Here is a 25,530-nt window from a genome sequence, read left to right on the forward strand (position 1 = left end):
AAAATGAAATATACTGGACAACGAAATCACATGAGAAATAACGAGGACAAGTATCGTCAAAGACTTAACAAATTTTATTTATATAAAAAATAAATAACATTCAATTCAAGAAAAGAAAATTAAATATATCTAACTAAATGAAATGATTTAATGATTCAAATTCTACCGAGAGAAAAATATATCATCAACAGTCAATGTTCACAATAAAAGCAAGAAATCGTCTGCTCAATTAGATACAGGTTCTAGGGTAAGAGAAATTAACGTTTTGGTTGAAAACTCACTGAATATCCTTTGAAATGTGTCCTTTCTTTCGTCTCTTTTTTAATATATTTCTTTCTTTTAAATTGTTTACATTTGATTACGTGTGTGCAGGTTAGTTTTCATATTTTTGTCCTTCAGATTATTTACGTTTCATTACGTGCGCGCTAATTGCTCCAAGTATTTGTTTCTGAAGCTCATCGAAGCCCTTGATTTATAGTAAATATTTCACTGCTCCTTTGACCCTTCCTCCGCTGGGTTCATTCTTTTCTTCAGTCAATATTCTAACTTTGATCCCTGATTAAAACAGACTTTTACCATCGCCGCCAACGTCGGCTGGTGTCGTTGATATTTACCTCCGTGACGCCGCTGCTGTCGGTTTTCGCTGGCTTCGCCACCCTGACCCTCGCTGACTTATGTCTTGTCGCTTTGAAGCACGAAGCTCCACTGACTGTTGACAACTTTTTCCAGGCCCCTCTCTCTCTATACGATCTATCTCTCTCTTTCTCTATACAGATTATCTCTCTCTATATATATATACGGTTTATTTCTCTCTATCTTTTCTCTCTCCTCTCTTTCTCATCTATGAGCTTTCTTTTCTCTTTCCTCTTCCACCCTTCGATCACAGTATCTCTGTCTCTTCCTTCTCCTCTTGCTCGCAGACCTCCTCCTCCCCTTTTTTTCTGTTTTGTTTACAAAATGTGAACGAGCAGACGAGAATGGATCTTTTTGGCGCAAAAATGATACAGTAAATAAAATATAGTGAAAATATATCTTCTCTCGGCTAAAAATCAATAAAATAATTTATTATACATTTTCATAAATGTATTAAAATATATATATATATATATATATATATATATATATATATGTATATATATATGATCATATACAGTTGTGCGCAAAAATATTTGACCCCTGTCTAAATTTTCTTGTTTTGTTGAATCTATACTTCAAAAATCTTCATAATGCCTTTTAACGGCTAATTATGAATAAATTGTATATTTTTCAATAATAAATGAGGAAAAGTAATTCGAGATTAATAATATATATCAATTTATTTACAAAAAATATAAATATGGATGTTGCAAAAAATTCGACCCCTTTAATTTAAAGTTTAAATAAAAGCGTCATTAAGTTTATTATTTTAGTCTGACCTTGTATTTATTTCCTATAAATAATATTTATGACTCTACTGAATCTAAAATCAGTTCAAATTGAACTTCAATGCCATATTGAATGATTGAATAATTGTTTCAAGTAAAAAAAAAATTCTTTTTCAACGTCAACAAATCTGCAACTATGACAAAGAACAAAGAGTACTCTGAAGACATTAAAAAGAAAGTAATCGATGCCTACCAGTCTGGAGAAGGTTATAAAAAAATTTCCAAACGTTTTTCTATACCACGGTCGACTATTATGTCCATTATCAAAAAATGGAAAGTAAAAGGGATTGTATCAAGTCTTCCAAGATCAGGTCGTCCAAGAAAAATTACAACACGTGGGGCTAGGAAAATTGTTAGACAAGTTTCAATAGACTCTAAATCTAACCTAAAGGACATGCAGAACGATTTGAAGAATGCTGGCTCAGATGTACACTTGTCAACTATTCGTAGGGCATTAAATCGTGCCGGATTGCATGGACGTATTGCCAGAAGGAAGCCATTACTTTCCAAAGCTCATCAAAAGGCTCGATTAAATTTTGCAAAAAAGTTCCTAGAAATGCCTATTGATTACTGGAATAATATAATTTGGTCAGACGAAACGAAAGTGGAACTATTTGGACGCAACCAGCAACGCTATGTTTGGCGAAAAGAAAATACTGCTTATAATGTGAAGAATACCGTTCCAACCGTTAAGCATGGAGGTGGATCAATCATGGTGTGGGGCTGTTTCAGTATAAATGGAACTGGAAGATTAACCATAATCGATGGAAGAATGGATTCAGTAAAATATCAGTCCATACTGAAAGAAAATCTTATTCCGTCTGCGAACCAGTTGGGGCATGGAAGGAGGTATACCTTTCAACAGGACAACGATCCTAAACACACTTCAAAGAGCACTAAGGCATGGTTAAAGAATAATAAGGTGAAAGTTCTAGAATTGCCTTCCCAGTCTCCAGACCTAAATCCGAGTGAGCACTTATGGCATGATTTAAAAATTGCGGTACATAAAAGAAAACCATCTAATTTGATTGAATTAAAACAGTAATGCCAAGAAGAGTGGCTTAAAATTCCAGTGGACAGATGTAGAAGTCTCGTTAGATGTTATAGGAAACGTTTACTTGCAGTAATCAAGGTCAAAGGAGCTTCAACCAAGTATTAATGAAAAGGGGTCGAATACTTTTGCAGCACCCATATTTTTATTTTTGTAAATAAATTTATTTATATTATCAAGCACTAATTACTTTTTATTATTTTTTGTTGAAAATTATACAGTTTATTCGAACTTAGTCGTTAAAGAAAGTTTTAAAGATTATTGAAGTATCCATTCAAAGAAATAAGACAATTTTGGTAGGGGTCGAATACTTTTGCGCACAACTGTATAATACATCACCTGAATACTCTGTCAGGTGAGTATTTCTTTATATATATTATCAAATATTTACTACTGAAACTCTGTTATTATCTTGCTTATTTGTCACTTTACACATGTTTCATCCATATATCAATGTTCTAGATAATGGGAGGAATCTGATCAGAAATGGAACATACATCAAATCTGTTGCTAAGATCGCTAGAAAAATGTTTGGATCACTCTATCACTTCAGAAGGTATCTGACTGCCAATGCAATCATCTATCTGTATAAGAGCCAGGTACAGTTGGTACATCTGGGAAGGAGCTGCTCAGCAACCTATCTTGTCTGTATAGACTTCAAAACTGGCTTTGAAACCTAGTAGATGATGCACTTTTTTTCTTCCTTTCAACCTATTTTCCACAGAAGAGACATTGTAGGTCTGCCTCTGTTCTATCGTTATTTTCATGGCTAGTGCTCGCCTGAGCTCCAATCTATGCCCCCCCCTTTGCCAAACTTTCACAAAAAGTACTTGACTAGCTAGAGCAACTATAAACGACCCTCCCACACAGATTCTATCTGTGTATAAATGCATACAAGTTTCAAGTTTTATAAGGCGGTACTTTTGAAAGGAAATACAGGTTAATCAAATAATTATATTTAATTAAATTGACAATTGATTGTACGTACATTCTTACAATGTATGATTAAATAAATATACAAAAAAATAATGCAAAAAGCTAAAACATCTAACTATTTATTCAATTGTGTTAATTTACTTTTTAATTCTTCTGATATCAAAATTGAAGTGGGAAGTTTTCCTTTTCTTTCTAGCTGTGCTTTTGACATATGCTGAAGCCTGTAATTGTTGCTACCATGAGCCAAAATTATTTGTTCCATTGTCTCCTGCAATGTCAGGAAAATGTTATTCAACTTTGATTTTTCTAATTCTTGAAAGCTGGTTTCAACTGCTTCAATTAATTCATCAATATTCTTTGGCGCCTTTTGGTGTTGAATGGATTGGATTGTATTGAAGTAACCTAGGTCAAGCACATTCAGATCCGGACTGTTTGAAGGCTGGTTAACCAGTTCAATGTTTAGCCCTAATCTCTCCGATTCTTGTTTGAACACCGGGTGCCTTGGATGTACGTGTGACTTAGCATTGTCTTGTTGAATTATGATTCATTGTGCAATAGATCCACTTGGCCATGTGTTCCGTGTGGAAACAAAGACCTTTTCAACAAGGAATTCACAAATCTGAATTTTCGTGATTGTATCCATGACTTTAGTTACCATTGTTCCAGCAGGCCTGTTTCTGCTGTTATGCTTAGCCGCCTCTTGTTTGACAAATGACCAAATTCCAATCTTCTCGTCAAAGTAACATTTGCAATGTGGATCCCAACGGGGTCGAGCCACGGCAGCCAGAAACATTACCTTTGTAATGAAACGCTTGCTTTTAGTGGTTCTTAAATGGTCATGTTCATCTTTGCCTAAATAAAATTTCCTTGCATTTTGCATCATGTAAAACCATTTCTCATCAATATGTATGACATCAAACATTTCTCTAAAAGTTCCTCGATTTAAATCCAACTGCGAATGGCAAAAATCAATGCAACATTTCAAGTGGTTTTACAACATTTGAATGTGCCCGAATTTCGCCATCTTTCATCCTCGCAATCAACGTTGTCTTAGGTATTCCACATGCTTGAGCAGTAGACCTCAAAGTGGTTCTTTTTCTCAAGGGAATGGTGTTTATTTTTGCCAACTGTGAACTATAGTCCTTCTTTTTAGGCCACAGAGAAACTTACAGCTCAAAGAATCCATTGGCACCGATATATCGGACGAACTGTCTAGTGCTCGTGACCAAATTCTGCCTACAGTATTTCTTCCTATACCGAATTTTGTGGCAACATCTTTGATTGCCCCTCGTTCTAGGATGCGCCCTTTAGACCTTCGTAGCAACGCTTGCAGAACTGCTGTTCATCTTGAATTTGTCAATTCTCTCTTATCACTTCTGTTTTTACTTTCCACATTGGCATCAACTACATTTTCCATATTTATATAGCCACTGTGGGTATTTTTAAAAATAGATTATATAACAGTCAACAAAGTAATGTGCATAGATTAAACTCTAAATGACTTTTAGAACGAAAACTGTTCTTTTTCAATTAAGCATGCTCTAAAGTACTACCAGTTACCCCCTAAAACATTGAAATGGTGCGTGACAAAACCTAAAACGTGGACAGTTTTAATTCTGCACCAACTGTTTCCGACCGGAGGTAGCATTTTATTATTTTACCAAAGGCAAATGAACATAGTTTCCAAGAGAGAGAGAGAGAGAAAAAAAGAGAGTATAGAAAAAAAGAGGGAGAGGCTAAATCTAAAAAGAGAGAGAAAGAGACAGTGAGTATAGAAGAGAAGTAGAGAGATGGGAGAGGCGTCTATTACTCAGGCTCATTTGCTCATAAACCCATCTACCCATGCAGGTTGCTAGGCAACGAAGAATAAAGGAAAGAAAGGGCTAAGAAATGTACTAAGAAGAGGGAGAGAGAGAGAGGGGAGGAAAAGAGGAAGAAAGACCTTCTGGTACATAACAGCAGACTGCTTGGCTGGCGCGCCAGGGCGTGCGCACATGGAAAATTTTCCATCACGTCACCCAGCGACAGATAAATGAAGATGTGGATCCCCCCCCCTCCATCAACAGCGAAAGAAACGAAGTAATGCCTGGGAGGAACTCCATATCAACGGCGAAAGGAAAAAAATAATGCTTGGGAGAACAAGTCGTCGGAATACAGGATGTTAATTTCACGAACACAGGAGACAGGATATTCCGAGAATAACCGAATGGATATGATGGGAATACTGTGTGCTATGAACTATTGTCCAAGGCGAATAAAATGAAGGCTAAAGTTCGCTTTGAAAGTTGAAAGAAAAAAAAAATAAGAGAAAAGAAGCATAAAAAAAACGTGAGTTACCTCTCTCTCATATATTTAAGTCAACGAATTCATATTGCCATTATTTCATTTGGACAGATATATTTTCTTATATTGATATATTTCTCGTTGGCGTCTTTGAATAGTCTACAAAGATACCCCTCCCCATCTTTATAATTTAATTTTTTTTTATTTTCTTTTAATTTTTTTTTTTTTTTACAAGGGTGTCATCATTTATCAAGGCCCAGAGGCCACTCGAGGATAAGGGTTAATAGGTATACATTAGTCATTGTGATTTTAGCATAGTAAACAGTGGGAATTTTGAAACTTGGATTACTTAGGGGGACGATTCAATTAGAACTTGTTCACATTGGACTTTTCCTTTTTTTTTTTTTTCATAGGTATCAACTCATTATCAAGGCCAAGAGGCCACTCAAGCATAAGGGTTAAAGAGTGTACAGTAGAAATTGGACAATATAATAATCATTAGTAATGAAAATTTGTTAAATTTGATAACTTATATGGAACGGCTCATCAAGAACTTATTTACGTTAGACTTGAAGACAACCATATTGTAGTCAGCCGGAAAGCAGGAAAACGGAAGACAATTCCACAGGCGTGCAGTTCTAAGAAAGAAGCTTTGTTCATGGAATCTACGTTTAGGTTTAGGCACAGATAAAGAGTGGGGGGAATTATTGATAGTGTTTACAGCTAGACGAGTGTTTCTTGTGAAAGTTTTGCGAAGGGGGACCATAGATTGAAGCTCAGTCGAACACTTTCCATGAAAATAACGATACATCAGAGACAAACTCGCAACATCTCTTCTGTGAGATAGAGGTTGCAAGGAAGAGAAAAGGACATCTCCTACGAGGCTACGAAGTCTATTTTGAACTCTATCAAGGCAGGCCAAGTCCTTTCTAGCAGCTCCTGCCCAGATGTGGCAACAGTATTCCATCCTTGGACGTACCTGGCTCTTATATAGATAGAGAATTGCATCAGCAGTGAGATATCTACTGGATCGATAGAAAGATCCCACCATTTTTCCAGCGGCCTTGGCAAAAGATTTGATTTACGTGTTCCATCCCTACCATAGTTAGTTCATTGTGTTATAATAAAATTTAACTTTGAAAGTTACCATTGTGTGTCGTGTTTTCCATTATTTTCATATGCTGTTCGTTCGTCTATTATATATTTCCGGTTTTGAAAGAGTCTCTCCATGTTTTCTATTTCAACAAGGTGTACCGAACGCAGGATATATACGTGTTTTAATGTTCATTGTATTTAATGAATGTCCTTTTATTATTTTTTTTTTATTACGAACTCACGAATGTGTTGTTATTATTGTCTGTTTGCATTAATAATAATGGAATTCGTAATACCATTAACGACTACTATACTGCCACTTTACATTCATTAACCCATATCATTGAGTGGTCTTCAGGCCTTAATAAACGGTGACTCCCAGGTAAAAAATAAATAAGTGATTTTTTTTTTATAACTCTTGCTCATCCCCACAAAGCCGAGTGTAACTTAAGACATAGGGGTTATTATTTGAGACTATATCTACAGGGACACTATGTAAAGAGTTTTTTTTTTTTTTTTTACAAAGGAGTCACCACTTATCAAGGCCCAGAGGCCATTCGAGGATAAGGGTTAAAGAGTGTACAGTAGTCAATGGGACAATATCATGGTAATCGTTAGTAGTGTAAATTTGATAAAAAAATGGGATTACTTAAGGGGAATGGTTCATCAAGAACTTGTTTACATTGGACTTGAAGATGACCATATTGTAGTCAGCTGGAAAGCAGGCAAATGGAAGACAGTTCCACAGGTGTACAGTTCTAAGAAAGAAGCTTTGTTCGTGGAATCTATGTTTAGGTTTAGGCACAGATAACGAGTGGGGGAAATTATTGATAGTGTTTTCTGCTAGATGAGTGTTTCTTGTGAAAGTTTGGCGAGGGGGAAACCATAGATTGAAGCTCAGATGAGCATTTGCCATGAAAATAACGGTAAAGCAGAGAAAAGCTCGCAATGTCTTTTCTGTGAGAAAGAGGTTGCAGGGAAGAGAAAAGGGCATCCCCTATGAGGCTACAAAGTCTATTTTGAGGTCTGTCAAGGCAGGGTAAGGTATTTTTAGCAACTCTTGCCCAGATGTGGCAACAATACTCCATCCTCGGACGTACCTGGTTCTTATATATATATATATATATATAGGTAAACAATTACAAGATGTCTGTTCACATTATACTTGAGCTTCTGCATGTTTGTACAGTCAGGGAAGCAGGAAACCAGGAAGGGATTTCAAAGTCTAGCAGTTCAAGTGAAGAAACGACAAGCAGCGAAGGCATCTAGGAACCTCAACAAGGAAGGGGTGTGATTTTGCTGCTTGTCTGGTTAGTCGGAGTGACCACAAGTGATACAAATTTTCGGAGCACATTCCATTATAATACTTGTAAAACAGGCACAGGGGTTGGAGTTTGGTTGATAATACAGGAGTTTTATACAGTTCTAAATATGGAAGTTTTGATGTCATAATCTCTCTCTCTGTTTCTCTGTTCATTTTGTTTACATCATTCCATTGCTCTCACTATTTCTCATCATTTGCAATTATTCATGATACTAGCAGGGTATCTGGCATTGCCCGGGACAAAAGTGTAACATATTTCTATTAAAACTTCTATCTCTCTACTTCCCTCTCTACCTGTCTATCATTCCATCTGCTCCGTTTTACCTCTTCCACTTCCAACCCCCTCTTTTTCCTCTGTCCAGCCCATTCCTCTCTAATTGAACACACACAGATAACTCTCTTTTCTATAATAGATTTCTCTTGGAATGAGTCGGCATTTTCTTTCCAAATTAGTACATGGTAACACTACTGCCCCCTCCTCCACCGACGAAACAAACCATTTGACCCCCAGAGAATCAATATTTTGTTTTCTCAATTTTACATATTCATCTGTGGCAAACTCATAGTCACTCCCAAAAGTGCCCACAAATTAACTCTAAATATATTTACATTTGTTTTTTCTTTTTTTTAATTCAATTTTCACCCCAAACAAGGCACAGTGCCACTTTGAAGTAGGGGGCTACTATAGAGGACATAAGTTACAGGGGCATTATAAAGGGAGATGAGTAGCAAGATGTTCGTTCACATTACACTTGAACTTCTGCATATCAGTACAGTTGGGAAAACAGAATCCCGGAAGTTCTGGGGAAGAAACTATTGGAGTAAAAGGCTTTCTTGCACCTAGGGATCTCTACTGTAAAGGGGTTGGACTTAATTGCTTATCGGGTTTGTCGGGGGTAGTCACATCAAGGAGGTACAAGTGCTTGTAGTTCGTCAGAGCATTCACCATTAAAGTACTTGTAGGACAGGCAGAAGGCTGCAACATTTTGTTGGTGGGACAGACGTTGAAGCCTAGAGGACAGTTCAGGACCTATCAGGTTGGTGATTCTCTTTTGAACGCTGTCCAGAAATGAGAGACAAGCAGCAGATGCAATCAGCCCAAATGTGACAACAGTACTCCATACATGGGCGAATGGTGGCCTTATAGAGGTACAGGATACTTTGAGGGGTAAGTAGTTTTCTAGCATGCTAGAGAGAGCCCACCTTCTTTGCAGCAGCCTTGGTAATACTCTCAATGTATCTATTCCAATTCATGTTCCCTGTAAACATTAGGCCGAGGAATTTAAAGGAAGTACTTTCAGGTTCTTGGCCATTGCTATTGGTGGTAGAGAAGGTTTCTTGTAGTTATTGAAGGAAACAAGCTTACTCTTGGCAGCATTGTATGTGACCATCCATTTTTGTCCCCATTCCACTACAGATTTGAGGTCATCCTCTAGTGTTTCTGCCATTTCCTTAGATATGTGTTCATTTGTTTTCACTTCATGCCTGTTGTAGAGAGTGGTGTCATCAGCAAATATATCCATCTCTGAAACAATTTTATCAGGGAGGTCATTTATGAATATCAGGAATAATAAAGGTCCAAGGATTACATTCATTGTTTGGTCCTTTTGTTACTGTCATTACAACTCTACCTCAAGTTTTTTTTTATCTACCCTGGTGAACAACTTCCTCTCCATTGTTCTGTCAATAAACCCTATTTCCTATAGCTTTGCCTTTCCTGATTAAATTATTTCATCTTGTCTTTTGTTGTGCTTCTTTTTCTCTTCTTCCCTCACATTCCAACACATGGACGGCAGAGGCAATATCAATGGTATCACGTGTCCAGATTTCCAGTTTCCTTTTGATGCGTGGCATCTTGATAAGTGACAAGCAAATTTTCCCAGTGAAGATAATGACTACATGACACAACCTCATGCACAATTATTTCAAGTACTTTACAGACTTTCAGATTTGGCACTTCCCAAAGAAGCATAACCAAAACCGACCCCTGCATTAGAATAGATACTTTAAGAAGATTCTATTTCTAGTATAACAGAGTGCATATAGCGGCTTTATGTAAATACCGAGCTGTGTGCCATATAACGTCACAGTAAGGAAAAAGAAGAAGATGAAAAGGAACATGTTCAAGATCACATTAGAGCTGACTACAATATGGCCGTCTTCAAGTCCAATGTGAACAAGTTCTTGATGAGCCGTTCCCCTTAAGTAATCCAATTTTACCAAATTTACACTTCTAACGATTACTATAATATTGTCCCATTGACCACTGTACACTCTTTGACCCCCTCATCCTCGAGTAGCCTCTGGGCCTTGATAAGTGGTGATTCCCTTGTAAAAAAAAAAAAGAAAAAAAAGTGGGTGACGTTTGAGAGAAGGAGCACAATCACATTTTATTCGAGGAAATTACCTGGAAGTAAACCTCATCACAACACGAAAAACTGAGTTGAGTTGCATATATATATATATATATATACAGGGGCGGAGATGGGACTCATGCCTGGCACAACCAATAACTCGGATGGATTGAAAAATAGATGGTTTGGCCAGAGAAATGTAGCCGAGAAGCGAGAAATTATCAAAGTTGGGCGCCCAACTCCTTTATTGGTGAATAAGATTAGAACTCATTCGTTCCAATCCAAATGGTTTAATGACATTGACTGGTGTTATGTGCAAGTAAATCTGAGGAAAAACTCTATTGTTGGCCTTGCTTGCTTTTCACATCTAAATCAGGACAATCATGGACTGATACTGGCAAGGTACGTTAGTCAATCTGTGCTATACAATAGAGAGTCACGCGATAGCAACTATGATGACTTACTTTTGGTCCACGGACTATGGATTGGGAAATGAAGTTGATAGAGGGCGGAGGGGGCACGATTAGCAATAATAGGCTAGAGTCGCCACTGTATATATATATATATATATATATATATATTCAATAAAAATTAATTTTTTATACCTACAAACACAAGTGTTTCATGCTTACACAATCATCAGTGCAGGAAGTGATAATTACTGCTGGACTTGAGATTTGAACCCAGTCAACAAAGCCAATCTTGGTTTTGTGGGCTATTGTAACTTCCACTCCGCCATCAGAAAATAAGATTTAAATTAGAGTGACTTAAGCTATTTAGCAAGCCATGCAAGTGGGCTTGTCATAATTCAGACAACGAGAGTATTCTGAAAAACAGGAAGTTTGTGAATAATGCATGCAGCTAATTCAACAATTTATTCACAATTCACAAATAGGGCTCAACTTTAATTTTACTTATAGAGGCTTATGACAATATTTTATTTTTATTTTTTTTCAATAAATATTAATTTTTTATACCTACAGTGTTTAATTGGTTTTAGAAATGTGGAAAAGCATGTTAATAGAAATAAGGACACAAACACAACATTAGAGTTGGATCAAGAGATTTCAGTCGATGGTTTTGACCATATTTGTTTGGTAATGTTGCTTTATTGAAACAAAACTCAACATTCTCCTTCCATTTTTTTTCTTTAAAAGCTAATTTACAATTTACAATATATTTATGTAGGTCTGCTCGCTTTCTTGGTCAAATTCCTAGGTGTTCAAAAGTTGAGACTAATGAAGACAACGAGGTTGTTAGACAGTGCTCAATAAAAAGAGCAAAATATTTTTATTATTTGAGGGTAAACAGTTACATATGGTCACTACAAATAGCCATTTGTTTCAGTCAATAAGACTTCCTCAGGCGACCTGAAACCTCTCAACACCACCTATATATATATATATATATATATATATATATATATATATATATATATATATATATATATATATGCATATATATATATATATGACTAATTCATTTAATCACATAAATTATTATACGAAAATATAATTTTATGTGTAAATTTTCAGTATTTACTTCAACACTGCTCAATACCTAGGTAGAGCTCTACCTATGTATTGAGCACTGTTGAATATTCTGTATAGCTTAATTGCCATATATATATATATGAGAATGTGTATGTGTGTGAGGACACTTCTCAAGCTATATACTCAACGAATTTTTGATCTACAGACTTGAAATTTGGTATATAAGGTATTCAGGTATGTGGAAAACATTTTAAATAGTTTTCATCTGGAAAAAAGGGCTGCTAAAAGGGGTATAAATTGAAACCTTAGTACGTGGGGTGGGTCATTGGATTTTTATCTATTTGTCAACTGTTTCTTGAATGCGCATGTGCAAATCGTTCACATGACAGCTACCTTATGTTAAGAATAAGTAGGTTTGAAAATATTTTTTAAGTTTCGTAGCAAGCTGGCCTAATGGTTATCATACTTGGCTCACTGTCTTTAGGTTTTGATTCCGATTCCATTTCAAGTATTTTTTTTTTTTTTTGCTTACAAGAAATGGACTGTTTAGAAAAAATATAATACTCACATGTCTCAGTTTCTTTCCATTTTTTTTATACTTTTGTTTTTAAGGAATTGAACGTCACGCTTAATACCGGGCAATGCCGGGTACATCTGCTAAACGGTATATGGAGCCTTTTCTACTGTCTGTTCGCTTTTTGCTGAATTTCAATTCCTTATTACTTCCTCTCTTTTAATCTATTTGGTCAGATTCTTACTTTGAAGCATTCTCTCCTACAAACTCGTAGATGTGTGAATTGAATACTTATATTGATTTTTTTTTTACAAGTTATGAAATCTTGGGATCAATTATCTCATCTAGTAGTATTCCATCATCTGGCCATTGGATCAAGAGCGAATGTAGGGTGAACAGCTGTAAATCTATACCAACTCCGTTTTTACTGTAAAAACTTAGAATTAAAACAATTGATTAAAGACGTTTCTGAATTTTTGAGATGAGGATTGGTTATTTGTATTATTATTCAACGGACTACTGTTCTCATATTGAGTGTGATCTTCATAACATTCCGCAAGGACCTGTAGCGCAGTGGTTAGAGTACTGGGAAAAATCAATTGTAAAAATGACCTTCTCCTAAAGGTTGAAGGTTCAATCCTCAGTGTGGGCGACCAAAAAATACATTTGCGAATTACTTAAGACCTCTATTCAGTCATGGTTGACAGAACAAGAGCAAGCTACTCCCGTGAAGTAAATAAAGGGTTCCGCTCGAAATTCCGCCCAAATTCCATAGTTCGACAGAAACATTCCCGAGTTTGACAAGATACACCTGAAAAAGGTCGGAGGTTATATCGACCAAAACGTTGTGAAAATCAGACTCAAGATGAAAACAGTAGTCCGATGAATAATGATACAATTGATTAAAGATCTTCAGAAAACACCAAAGAAGACATCTTAGTGGATGTGGTTGAAGAGAGATGATACAAACTGAAAAAAACATGGAATTTACACTAATTTCGACATGACACGTAAGTAAGTAATAATGTTTTCACCTGAAATGCGTTGGTCTCACCAATGTACACAATCACTTTTTTTTTTTTTTTGACATTTATAGTCAATCTTCATGTAACCATGGAGAAGCACCTATTTTTTTATTTTGTTGAATAACTTTATTCGAAGATTGTTGGTTGGCTGGTTGTTTTTGTTTTACGGCATATCAACCCTTTTCGGGTTATTTAATGCCGAATCCAAAGATTTTGAAGAAAAATTTTTAATAGAATATATTTATTGTTTTCAAGTCGGTTTCTATTTAACCCATAGTTGAAACCCTAACAGGTACTACCACTCTGGGTCAGAGTGGACCTGGGAGCAATGGCAATTAAAGGGTGGCTCCACACTCCCTAAAGCCCACAAGCTGGGGCCTTACCATTGGATATAGTTTAAGGTCATATCCAGGACCCCCATTGAGGGACTTTTACCCTCTGCAGGGGGGGGGGCAGTCGGTGTATTCTAATGCCCCATCGACAGGACCTCGAAGATTGTATGTGAACGCATCTGTGTTTGATGTCGAATGGCAGGCATATTTCGTTTTCAATTATGAAATTGAAAAATGTTTATCGAAGAGTGTGTTTTATTTTACATTACATAACTAAAAAAGTAAATATTTTAAGATTTGTTTTAATTTTTTTTTTTTTACGAAGACAACATTGCAAATAAGTCTTGCTAAAGCAAATTATTGTATCGTCTGCGATGATATTCTTGCAGCAGTAACTAAAGGAATAGCTTAATACAAATAGGGAAAACCGACGTTGCCTGGAAATGAATGAATTTCACCCTCCCATATTTCAGTGCCATTGAAAATCGGTAAAATTGCCATTTTTTCCAATCCTCCCCACAGTCCACACTAAATTGTAGTCTATATTGCACTGCAGAGAACCTAGTATTGATTTTATAAAATTATTTTGATATATAATAACTTTAATTAAAATTTAAAATTCAAAAGTCAGATATCATGTTTAAATTGTGCTCTAAACAGAAACATTCATTTCGAATGCACCCCTGTCATATCAAAGAGCCTACTGTTGATTTTATATGCTGGGTCTTTCTGCTGGTGCGGTAATAAAACTTCTCAAATGCACTTGCAATGTTAGGCTGTATAAGGCGTTAACTTTAGAAAAAATCGCCAGTTCCTTTTTTTCATTGGATTTTTTCAATTATCAATACATATAAAAAACATTCCAATACAAAACCTATGTAAAAAATAACTGCCAGGCAAATAAAGTATATTTGTGTGAAATTTCAAAAAAAAAAAAATAAAATAAATCAGCCCAGCCATTTACGAGTTCATAGAGAATGAATTCACAATCAATCATGGACACACACACACACACACACAATTGCTTTATATAATTGTAGAGATTCAATCTTAGCAAAAGCTGGGAACGAGAGAAATGTTGATTTATTATGTTTCCATGATCATCAGCAGCATCTATTATTATTACTTAGCAAAAAAAAAAAAAAAAAAAAAAGAAGAAATCTCCACGATAACAGCAATCCTTAGTAAAACATTTTATTTATTTATTTATTTTTAAATGAGCTGAATTGGAATGCATTAATTTATTGCAAAGAACATGATGGAAGGCAGAAAAAATAAACATCAGCTAGTCTGAATCAAATATCGATTTGTTAGATTGAACCAAGAAGGGATTAAGGACTACCAACTGGTGTGAACCGAAGAGAGAAAGAAAAAGACAGATTTCTGTTGACACCGGTTTGACCTTGACCTACGCACATGGCCTCTCTAAACAAATAGAAAATAATCAACTTGTTCGAATTTTCGAGATTGGTTCATGACAAAGATTTATTTTTTTCTAGTGCATATATATATATATATATATATATATATATATATATATATATATATATATATATATATATATATATATATATATATATACAATTCTTTTTAATAAAACTATTTAAATCAAACTTTTTAATGGCAGGTATTTTATTTATTAAATAAAGAAAAACCCACTAAAGTAAAATTTTATTTTTTAAATGGGGAAAAACCAGCTGTTTCAATCTACTGTAGTTTTTTATTTTTATTTTTTTTTTAATATTTACAAAACTTTTTAATAGAACTATTTAAACCATCAGAAAAAACCCCGCTGTTCCAATCCAGTGTTCCATTTCTGGAGGAACAAGCTCCCGAATATAAGGATTTCTCCATCACTGATCAAGGGAGAGGAAAGATGAAGTGTAGTACCACAAAAAGTTTTTAACAAACAAAGGAAAACCCCTGAGTTATATTATTCTTTTGGTAGCCATTTTTATTTTTTTTAAAAAAAGGTCATATTATTTCGAGAACATTTTGTGGGGAACAGGATTTTCCCTACATTAAAAACTGACGTAAGAATTTAAGATGGTGATCTTTCCTGTCCATGGTCAGTGACGGAGAAATCTTTCTAGATCGGGACAATTTGTATGCATTACAGTCTAGTATCTGTTCTGGTTTTACACTTCACCTTTTCTGTTCTCAGTCAGTGGAAGAGAAATCCTCCATGACTGAGACAATTTTTTATCTTTGTTTCTATCCAGAATGACCCACTTTGGGGATCTGGATTTTTCCCACATTAAAAACCGACCTTATGTCTAACTCTGCCCTTGTGGGGAGACAAGTAAATAGGAACATCACATCTGTAAGCCATAAGTATAAACAAGCAAAATTTAAAAAACACATAATTTTACTATAAATCTTTGGTGCTTGTTTATAATTGGGCCCCCCCAAATTGTTTTTACAAGAAAAATCTGAAAAAAATCTTTATAATGTACATACTTATCACTGCATGAAGATGCCATATTCCAAAAATCACGTAAATTGATCAAGTAGTTTTTTTTTGTATTTAAGAAAATCAAATATTATTACACATTTTAGCGAAGATTTGCTTCACGCCATCTTGTTTGAGACCTAACGACACTAATGACACCTGTCAGAAATATGGGATCAACAAGGGCAGATAATCGACTTTTTTAAATTATTTTTCTTAAATATCGGGTACCTGTACAGTTTAGTCAAGACATTAAAAAATGAAAATATCTAAAAAAGGTTATATTTCACGAATCTGTTATGAAACGAAGTTCTCCGAAAAAAGTCACTTAATTGCATCAAGTAGTTTTTTTTTTTTACAGCAAAAAAACAATTTGTTATGATACCGAGCAAAAGGTTTGATTTTTAGGAAGAAAAGCTAGAATTAAAGACGGGAAGGGAGTGTCGGCACTTTACATTGAGTTATCTCCCTGTGGCATGTTGTTCAACTTCAGCAAATTTCACAATGGCTGACTTCAACGCGCTTTCATAAGAACGTGTTTTTCCGCTGTAAAAAAAAAAAAAACTACTCGATCAAATTAAATGAAATTTTTTTTCGGAGATCTTCAGTCCAAAACAGATACGTACAATATAACCTTTTTTCGATATTTTCATTTTTTGATGTCTTGACTAAACTGTACAAGTGCCAAATATTGAAAACACTTTTTTTATAATACAAATATAAAATAATAAATTAACTTATTTAATGAATAAATAAATTGACTTCTTTTAATAAAGAGAATGTTGAAAAACCTTGGTCAGGATAGTCGGGAACCTTAAAAATCGTCATTTTTTTTTTTTAAATTGCAATGTAAAGAAATACCATTATCTTTTTTATATTTTCATGTTTTTCATGTTCGTTTAATAAAGTTTAAAAAAAAAACTGTTTTAGACATTCTTTTTAGGAAAAAAAATCGTTATGTTAATTTATTATTTTGTATTTGTATTATAAAAAAAAAGTGTTTTCGACATTTAAGAAAAAGAATTAAAAAAGTCGATTGTCTGCCCTTGTTGATCCCATATTTCCGACAGGTGTCGTTAGTGTCTCAAACAAGATGGCATGAAGCAAATCTTTGTTAAAACGTGTGATAATATTTGATTTTCTTAAATAAAAAAAAAACTACTTAATCGATTTATGTGATTTTTGGAATATGACATCTTCATGTAGTGACAAGTACGTACACTATAAAGATTTTTTTTTCAGATTTTTCTTGTAAAATATTTTTTGGGGGCCCAGTTATAGACAAGCACCAAATCTTTTTATAACATTTATTTTTCATAAAAAAAAATAAATAAAAAAAATAATTGCTATTTGCTTGCATCCCCACAAAGACAAAGTTAAATACAAGTTTTTAAGGTAAGGAACAAAATATTATTTAAACAAAATAAATGGACAGTGTGCAGAGATGTTGTCATATAATTTGAAGACTGTATTTTCTGTGTGCCTTCCACATCACAGGAATCCCTTCAGACAGGAATCTAAATGAGATCTTCTACAACTGAGCATTGGTTTAATAAACCTTTTATGGATATTCCAATAACATTCTATTGTCTGTGTATGGACTTGTTTGTTTGTGTTCACAGGATAACGGTTAACAGTTAATGTTTTAAAGAATCAAATAATTAAATAAATATTAAATTGTATTAAAAACACACAAAATTTTTTTTTTTTTTTTACAGAGGAGTCACCACCTTTCATCAAAGCCCGAATGCCACTCGAGGATAAAGGTCAATGAGTGTACGATAGTCATTGGGACAATAGCGTAGTAATCGTTAGTAGTGTAAATTTGGTAAATTAGAATACTTAAGGGTATGACTCATCAAGAACTTGTTTACATTAGACTTGAAGATGACCATATTTTTAAAGTGAACAAAAAAAACGGCAAAAATATAGCAATGAACATGTTTTGATGGGGTACAGGCCTATAATACATTTCTCTGAAAAGAGCACTTTAAAACAGGAGTAAAATGGGCAGGTGCTTGGGCACCCTGAGCACCCCCCCCCACCCCTGCACGTCCCTGCCCTACTAGGTCACAAAGTTTTTCAAATCTGTCCTTGACCATTTGGCTAGGAGCAAAATGTAGGATATGTTATGGTACTATGCTTCATCTTTATAAAAATAAAAGTTAAAGAAAGATTTGTAAATAAAATTATGTATTTTAAAAATTTCGCTTACAGATGTGATTTTATTATGCATAAAAATGCCTTGGTCTAGAAGGAGTTCTCCTTGACTGACTGCAGACAGGAGAGATCAGTGTCCTGAATTCTCAATTATTATGTCGGTTTTTAATGAAATCCTGTTATAATATTATAATAGAATTTGTTTTATGTTATTTTATTTTATTTTATTTTATGAATAAAAATAAATATTCAGAAGTGCCTCATTTTAGGAAGCTTGCTCCTTCCAAAATGGATTGGAACAGCAGGTTTTTCCTTTTTTTTTTTTTTTTAAATTTTTTATTTATTTATTTTTACATAGGAGTCACCTCTTATCCAGGCCCATAGGCCACTCGGGGATAAGTGTTCAAGAATGTACAGTATCAGAATCATAGTAATCGTTAGTAGTGGAAATTCAGTAAATTTATTAACTTAAGTGGAACGGCTCATCAAGAACTTGTTTACATTGGATTTGAAGACGGCCATATTATAGTCAGCTGGAAAGCAGGTAAACGGAAGATAGTTCCACAGGCGTCTAAGAAAGAAACTTATTTCATGAAATCTACGTTTAGGTTTAGGTACAGATAAAGAGTAGGGGAAATTATTGATAGTGTTTTCAGGTAGACGTGTGTTTCTCATGAACGTTTGGCGAGATAAAAAATAAAATACCTGCCATTAAAATATCTGGTCTAAATATTTTATTAAAAAGTTTTGTAAATATATTTGGGTTTGTATTACTGTACACATAGATTCGAAAAAGTTGTCAGAAAACAAATAAATGTTATCAAAGGCAACATAAATTACTTTTCTACCTAACTGGATATATTTTTCGTGTTTTTATTCAATGTAACATTTATTCAGCTCGAAAAGCATACAGTGTTTACCGATGTATTGGAACATTCAAGATGGCGTCTGATTCTTTCTTTAACACGGTAAGTTTGGGAAAAGGTGTTATAAATAAAAAACCGAATAAAATACGGTTAAAAACTCGCTCAATATATGTTACCGTGACATAGGTTGACATATATTCGGCGGATTTTTAATAGTATTTTATATAGTTTATTATTTATAACACCTTTTCCCAAACTTACGGTGTTAAAGAGGGTGTGAGACGCCATTTGAATTTTCGAATACATCGGTAAACACTGTATGTTTTTCGAGCTGAATAAACATGTTACATTGAATAAAAACACGAAAAATATATCCAGTTTGGCAGAAAAGTAACTTATCTTGCCTTTGATAACATTTATTTGTTATATACTTGTTTTTTGACAACTTTTTCGAATCTATGTGTACAGTAATACAAACCCATATATTTATATCTATTATATATTATATATATATATATATAAACGCATTCTACATAAAAAAAAAAATAAATATTGGCAGCAAAAATCAATGAAACAATCACAAATATCTGTTATTTTCTATTTGTTTACAGAGGTCATGTGCATGTGCGGAGGTCAAGATCAAACTGGTGTTGACTAAAATCTATCCTTTTGTTTCTCTCTTCGGTCCATGCCAGTTGGGGTCCTTATCCCCTTCTTGGTCTGTTAGACGCATTGCTATTTAGGTCTAATATGTAAAATCTGACCGACTTATTTTTACAGAATATAGTTATTATTATCACCATCATTTTGGTCTCTATTTCAGAAATTAACATTTTTTTTTTAATATATTGAGCATTTTTTTTTTTTTTTGTAAAACAACACAAAACAAATGTTGAAAAGAAAAAAAAAATAACTTGTGTCTATGTAATTTATATAATATATCTAAATACACACATACACACTTCTGAGTTTATATGTAATTACGAATATGCTGCTGGTGTAGTTTAGCAGCACCCAATTTCTGACCTCGAAAAAATATGTGATATTATTGTAAAGAGTGTAAACCGAAAAACAAAAATTTCACTTCATCTGAAATTACGGTGCGATTTTATCAATAGATTTTTCAAAAGAATAGAAAAAGAAAATTCGAATTATAAAACAAACAGGCAGGAACAAGAAATGACTTCCATAAAAAAATAAATAAATTTATTTAAAAACAAAATAAAAAAAAACAACTTTTCTTATTTTTCAGCAAACAATTTAAAAAAAATATCTTTAATTAAATATATCCTTACTTGATTAAGTTTGGAAAAAAATTTGTTTTTAATATACAATGTATTTACCTTAAAAATAAATATGTGCTTCTTTAAAATACAAACAAAAAAGGCAGTTTTTGTTTTGAGTCGCAGTATCTATAACTTTATTTAATTTACTTGATTAAGTTGTGAAATGTATAATTAATATATTATTAATTATTATATATATATTAATACCGTAGTACCTTTAACATACATATGTGTATCACAGTTTCCAGATTAAATTATTCGATCAGGTGACCCTATTTATTAAAAAGGAGGATAGAAGATAAAATACCACAAACATTAATTTATTAGTATAGAGATACTAATTTAATGTTCACAGTATTTTATCACCTTCTGTCCTCCTTTTTAATAAATAGGAGCTCATCATTACCGAAAACGCAATGTAAAAAATGTTTTTAAATAAATGATGTTGCTTTTGGGTCGTACATAAAACTAAAATATACGTTCTTGGTCTTCTTACTAAGATCCAAGTGTAATTGAATGTCTACAGAATGTCCAGCAGCAATATATTACATATGAAAGATGTGGAATTTTCACAGGTCTCACTAGTTAATAATTAATATATTATTTATTTTTTTTGCTCTGTGCGACCATACTGTTGTCGCCACATGAATTCATCTTTTAAAAATTTATTGATAAAAAAAGCACACCGGTTACAATAATACGTGATGTTACTTTACTGAGGCCAGAAATTGAGTACTACTCGAATACACCAGCACCATGAATATGCATGCAGATATGTACAAATGAAATATTCAGTTTTCACAAAAAAAAAAAAAAAAAAAAAAGCCAGGAATTGTCTTCTGAAACGGACAAACAGCGATTCGCTTCTGTTGCCCTCTTGTTATACACATAAAAATGTAGGAAATTCATAGTCTATGTAGCGGCGGCTTCAGTACTCTTAGTTGTCTCACTGAGCAAGATGACGTCACTATCTACGGATGCCTTCTCTTTCTCTTCTTTCTCAGCGGACAGTTTTACCTCGGATGTCTCTTTCTCACTTGTGTCTCTTTCAACAGGAACCAGCTGAATATACTTTGAAGATTTTCTTTCGTCGTTTTTAACTTTGTCCACCACGTAGTGTCTCTCCTTTTCGGACACGTCCACGTTTATCTGCTTCACCGTTTCCAGCGTAGCTGCAACCATGGCGGCTGCAGCCATCCGCTCCGTTCTACCCCTGCTTTTGGGCTTCTCTTCAGATGCTTCCGATTCAAAGTGAGCCTGAGCCACCTTGTCCATGAGCCAAGCCTTTTTGTCAGCGCTGGCCTGTGCTATATTTTTATCCAAGAGCTCTCTCTCTTCGAAAACACTTGACGACTTCTCATTGTCCAGCAATTTCTTCTTCTCTTTTGGTTTGTCCTCTTGCAAAGGACCAGAATTCGAATACTTTAGTTTGACATGTGGAATACAAACATAGACGGGTCGGTAGAGAATGATTTCCTCGGGTGTCTCATCCTCGTCTCCCATGTAGACACCACCAAACTGAAACTCGGAACTGATGTAAATGCCTCCTTCTACATGACTAACAGCATTCTCTGAAAAAGGGGGGAAAAAAAATTAGAGCGTGCAATTTCTTAAATAATACAAACAAAAATGTCAAAATTATTTTTTATTGATTAGAAAAAATTATTTGTTATTGATTAGAAAAAAATTATTTGTTATTGATTAGAAAAAAATTATTTTTTATTGATTAGAAAAAATTATTTGTTATTGATTAGAAAAAAATTATTTTTTATTGATTAGAAAAAAATTATTTTTACTAACTGGACATACCCGGCATTGCCAGGTAAAAAAATAGGTGCTTACTAAGATAAAGTCGGTAGATCGATTTTTTTTTAATATGTAGTTTTAAGCGAAAACAATATTACATACTTAATTGTCATGCCGAAAATAGTAATATATCCAAAAATTACGAAAAATCATTGAGTAGAAAGTTATTTATGGTTAAAAGTAATTTTTACGGAAAATTGGGTAAAATTGTATTTTTCTTCGGTGTTACAAAGTAGACGGTAGGAGTTTATACACAGGGGACATAACTCTGAAAGGAATATTTTAGATTACTTGTGTCATGGCTGCAATATTTATTGTCTATAGCCATATACTTTTTTTTTTTTTTACTAAAAACACAATAGCAGTTGTTCTATAGGTGTGTCAGAAACTGATCTTATGAATGCATGAAATATATTGAATAATTCGACCCCCTATCTTTCCAAGCTTATAACTACTCGAAAAATGTAATTCAAACCCTAATTTTTTTTTCAATTAAAGGAGCAAGGACCAAGGTTTCATTTAAAAAAACAAAACAAAAAAAAACGTGTTTTTAAAAAAAAAAGGTTTTAAACTTCGGACTTTACAGGTAAATTTCTAAAAAACACTTCTTTTCTTTGTTTTAGATTTGAATATATTGATCTTTTATCTTCAATTTGTGATATATAAAACTTTGGTGCGTAAATTAATTATTTACTTTTTAATAAACATTTCAAAATGGGAGGGGGCGTGAATTTAAAAAAAAAAACGTTTGTCTAAAATATTATATTCAGTTTATTGGAAAGAGCATAAAATTTCAAATTGACCTTGAAAATATTGTAAAAATTGAATCAATAGAAAAATTTTGATAGATTTTTAAAGTTTAAAAATTGAAAAATACTTAACTCGTAAATTTCAATTGATTTCATTACTGTTTTTTAAAAATAAAATATAATATTTCTATTACTTTTTATACAACTTTAATAGTTTATTTTGGAAGTATAATCCATAAAGAAAATAAACAACCCACTTTTAAAAGAGAAATTACGAGTTTTTTATATTTTATTTGTAGTTTCGTGTTAGGGGTGTCAAAAATTTCCCCAAAATTCTGAAACACCTAGTTGTTCTACTGAATGAATTTTCATAATTTTTAGATATATTACTATTTCCGATATGGCTTAAAATGATATATTTAAAAAATAGATTTGCCGACTTTATCTTAGCAAAGAACCATATTGCTGGCCAGAGAGTTTAGTTATATACTATTTAAGATACACCAAATATCATTAGTTATTACGATTTTCCTGAAAATTGGCCATATTTTGGATTTTTGGAAGCATAAAACATAGTCACCTTCATCTTTGAAATTCAAACAGGGAAATAAAATCTCATAAATTAAAGGGAAATAACTCATAAGTTAAATGAAAACTTACTTCCAATTTTAAATGCAGCTGATATTGATTATAATAATAATAATTAAAAATAAATTAAATGTAAATAAAATTAAAAATAATTTAAAGAAGTCAACTTTATATAATACAAGCCTGTGTGCCCAGCATTACCCAGGTGTATCGAGGTGTGTGTAAGGGAGTTGGTTGAGCAAAAAAAAAAAAATGAATAAAAACAAGTCAAAATAGCAGTGAGTACTTGTGCGAGCGCAAAAAAAAAAAAAAATTAGGAGTAGTAGGCAGGCTCAAATCCATAGCACACAAAAGGAAAAGGAGGTGAAAAAAACAAACGGTCTTATCAATGCACCCACTGTATTGTGACATCACGTGCATTCAAAATAACCTGTTTTATGTGAAGTTTGAATGACTTGTAAAAATGTTAGTGAAAAAAGTGACCTCTCCTTGTAAAAAACGACCCAAATAATGAATCTTTTCGGTCAATTTTTCGATATTTGTCATCCAATTTTTCAATATTTGTCATCTTTGAAATGATACCAATTTTGTCACATTCTGACGCATCTTTCAGAAGTTTTGGCGAGAGCTAATTATCAAAACAGATTTTCTTTAATGTAATATGCAAATGAGATAACCTCTTGAATATTGATTCCTTTTGAATAAATAGTATATACATAGAGATCATGCAGGCATAAAAGGATATAAATGGCCGTTTTCAGTATTAAAATTTGTTTTTGAAATAGTGGACAAACAAACAAACAGAGAGGAATATGACTATTATAATAGATTGATTAGAAAAAAATCAGAGTCATTGGGTCATGAATTGAGCTCAGCTTAGATTGTTTTAAACCATGCTAAAAACCGAATGATGATTGTGATAGGTGTGTGTGCAAAAAAATAAAGTTTATAGCTTGTGTTTCGTTGTTTTATGGCATATCAACCCTTTTTGGGGGTTATTTAATGCTGAATCCAGTAATTTTGAAAAAAGTTTTTATGCTTCAAGTTCTTTATATCTTTGAATATGTATTCATGGTGTTTAGTTTGGTTGTTTTGTTGATGAAAATTGTTTTTTTTGTTTTTTTTACTTTGCAAAACTCAATCATGTTCTGCAAAGGGCAAGGAAAAACAAAACTAATGTTAATGTTTAGTGCATTTTAGGTCATGAAGCCAGTATCTTCAGACAGTCTCATCTGATGACAGCAGATATAGTTTGTGATCTTTGTTCTTGCAGTTATACCTTATTTCTGAGAAAAAAGAACTTCAGTTCATGAGAACTCTTTATTTCACAAGTGTACACCCTCTGTCAAAATTAATAAACAAAAAAAAATATATGCTCCATCTGTGTTCACATGAATAATCATAAAATAACATCTAAATTGCTGAAGTTAAAAAAAAAGCAAGAAAGAAAGAACATGTCTCAAACTGGAAAGTTTCAAATTAAGGCAAAAAAATATTATAATTATAGAAAAAAGAAAGAAAATATGTCACATTAGGATTTCTTTCCAAATTCAATTAAGGCGTCGGGGGGGGGGGTGACATGTTATTTACTTTCTGCTTTCTTCAAACACTTTTGTGTGACGGGGCGGATATATATTTATTTATATATTTATATACAATTATTACAAGAAAAAATTTAATTTCAATTTACAACACACACGCACACACACACACGCACACATAAACAAGAAAATTTAATTTCAGTTTACAAATTGGATAATTCTGTAAACTTAAAGCAAGTATAAATATTAAT

General features: G+C 33.3%; 1 protein-coding gene across 2 annotated transcripts in view; it reads right to left on the reverse strand.

The window, feature by feature from the left end:
- Window positions 1-21,358: 21,358 nt before the first annotated feature.
- LOC145280034 (arrestin domain-containing protein 3-like) overlaps window positions 21,359-25,530 on the reverse strand; it is a 141,355-nt gene continuing 137,183 nt past the window's right edge. For both annotated transcript variants that reach the window (XM_080131695.1, XM_080131696.1), the window contains one exon: window positions 21,359-22,166. In XM_080131695.1, coding sequence (XP_079987821.1) covers window positions 21,508-22,166 — 659 coding nt within the window. In that variant the 3' untranslated portion in view covers window positions 21,359-21,507. The remainder of the gene's footprint in view (window positions 22,167-25,530) is intronic.

Source organism: Euprymna scolopes, chromosome 7 (assembly GCF_053919585.1).
Source record: "Euprymna scolopes isolate OS-2025 chromosome 7, ASM5391958v1, whole genome shotgun sequence".
NCBI classification, from domain to species: domain Eukaryota; kingdom Metazoa; phylum Mollusca; class Cephalopoda; order Sepiida; family Sepiolidae; genus Euprymna; species Euprymna scolopes.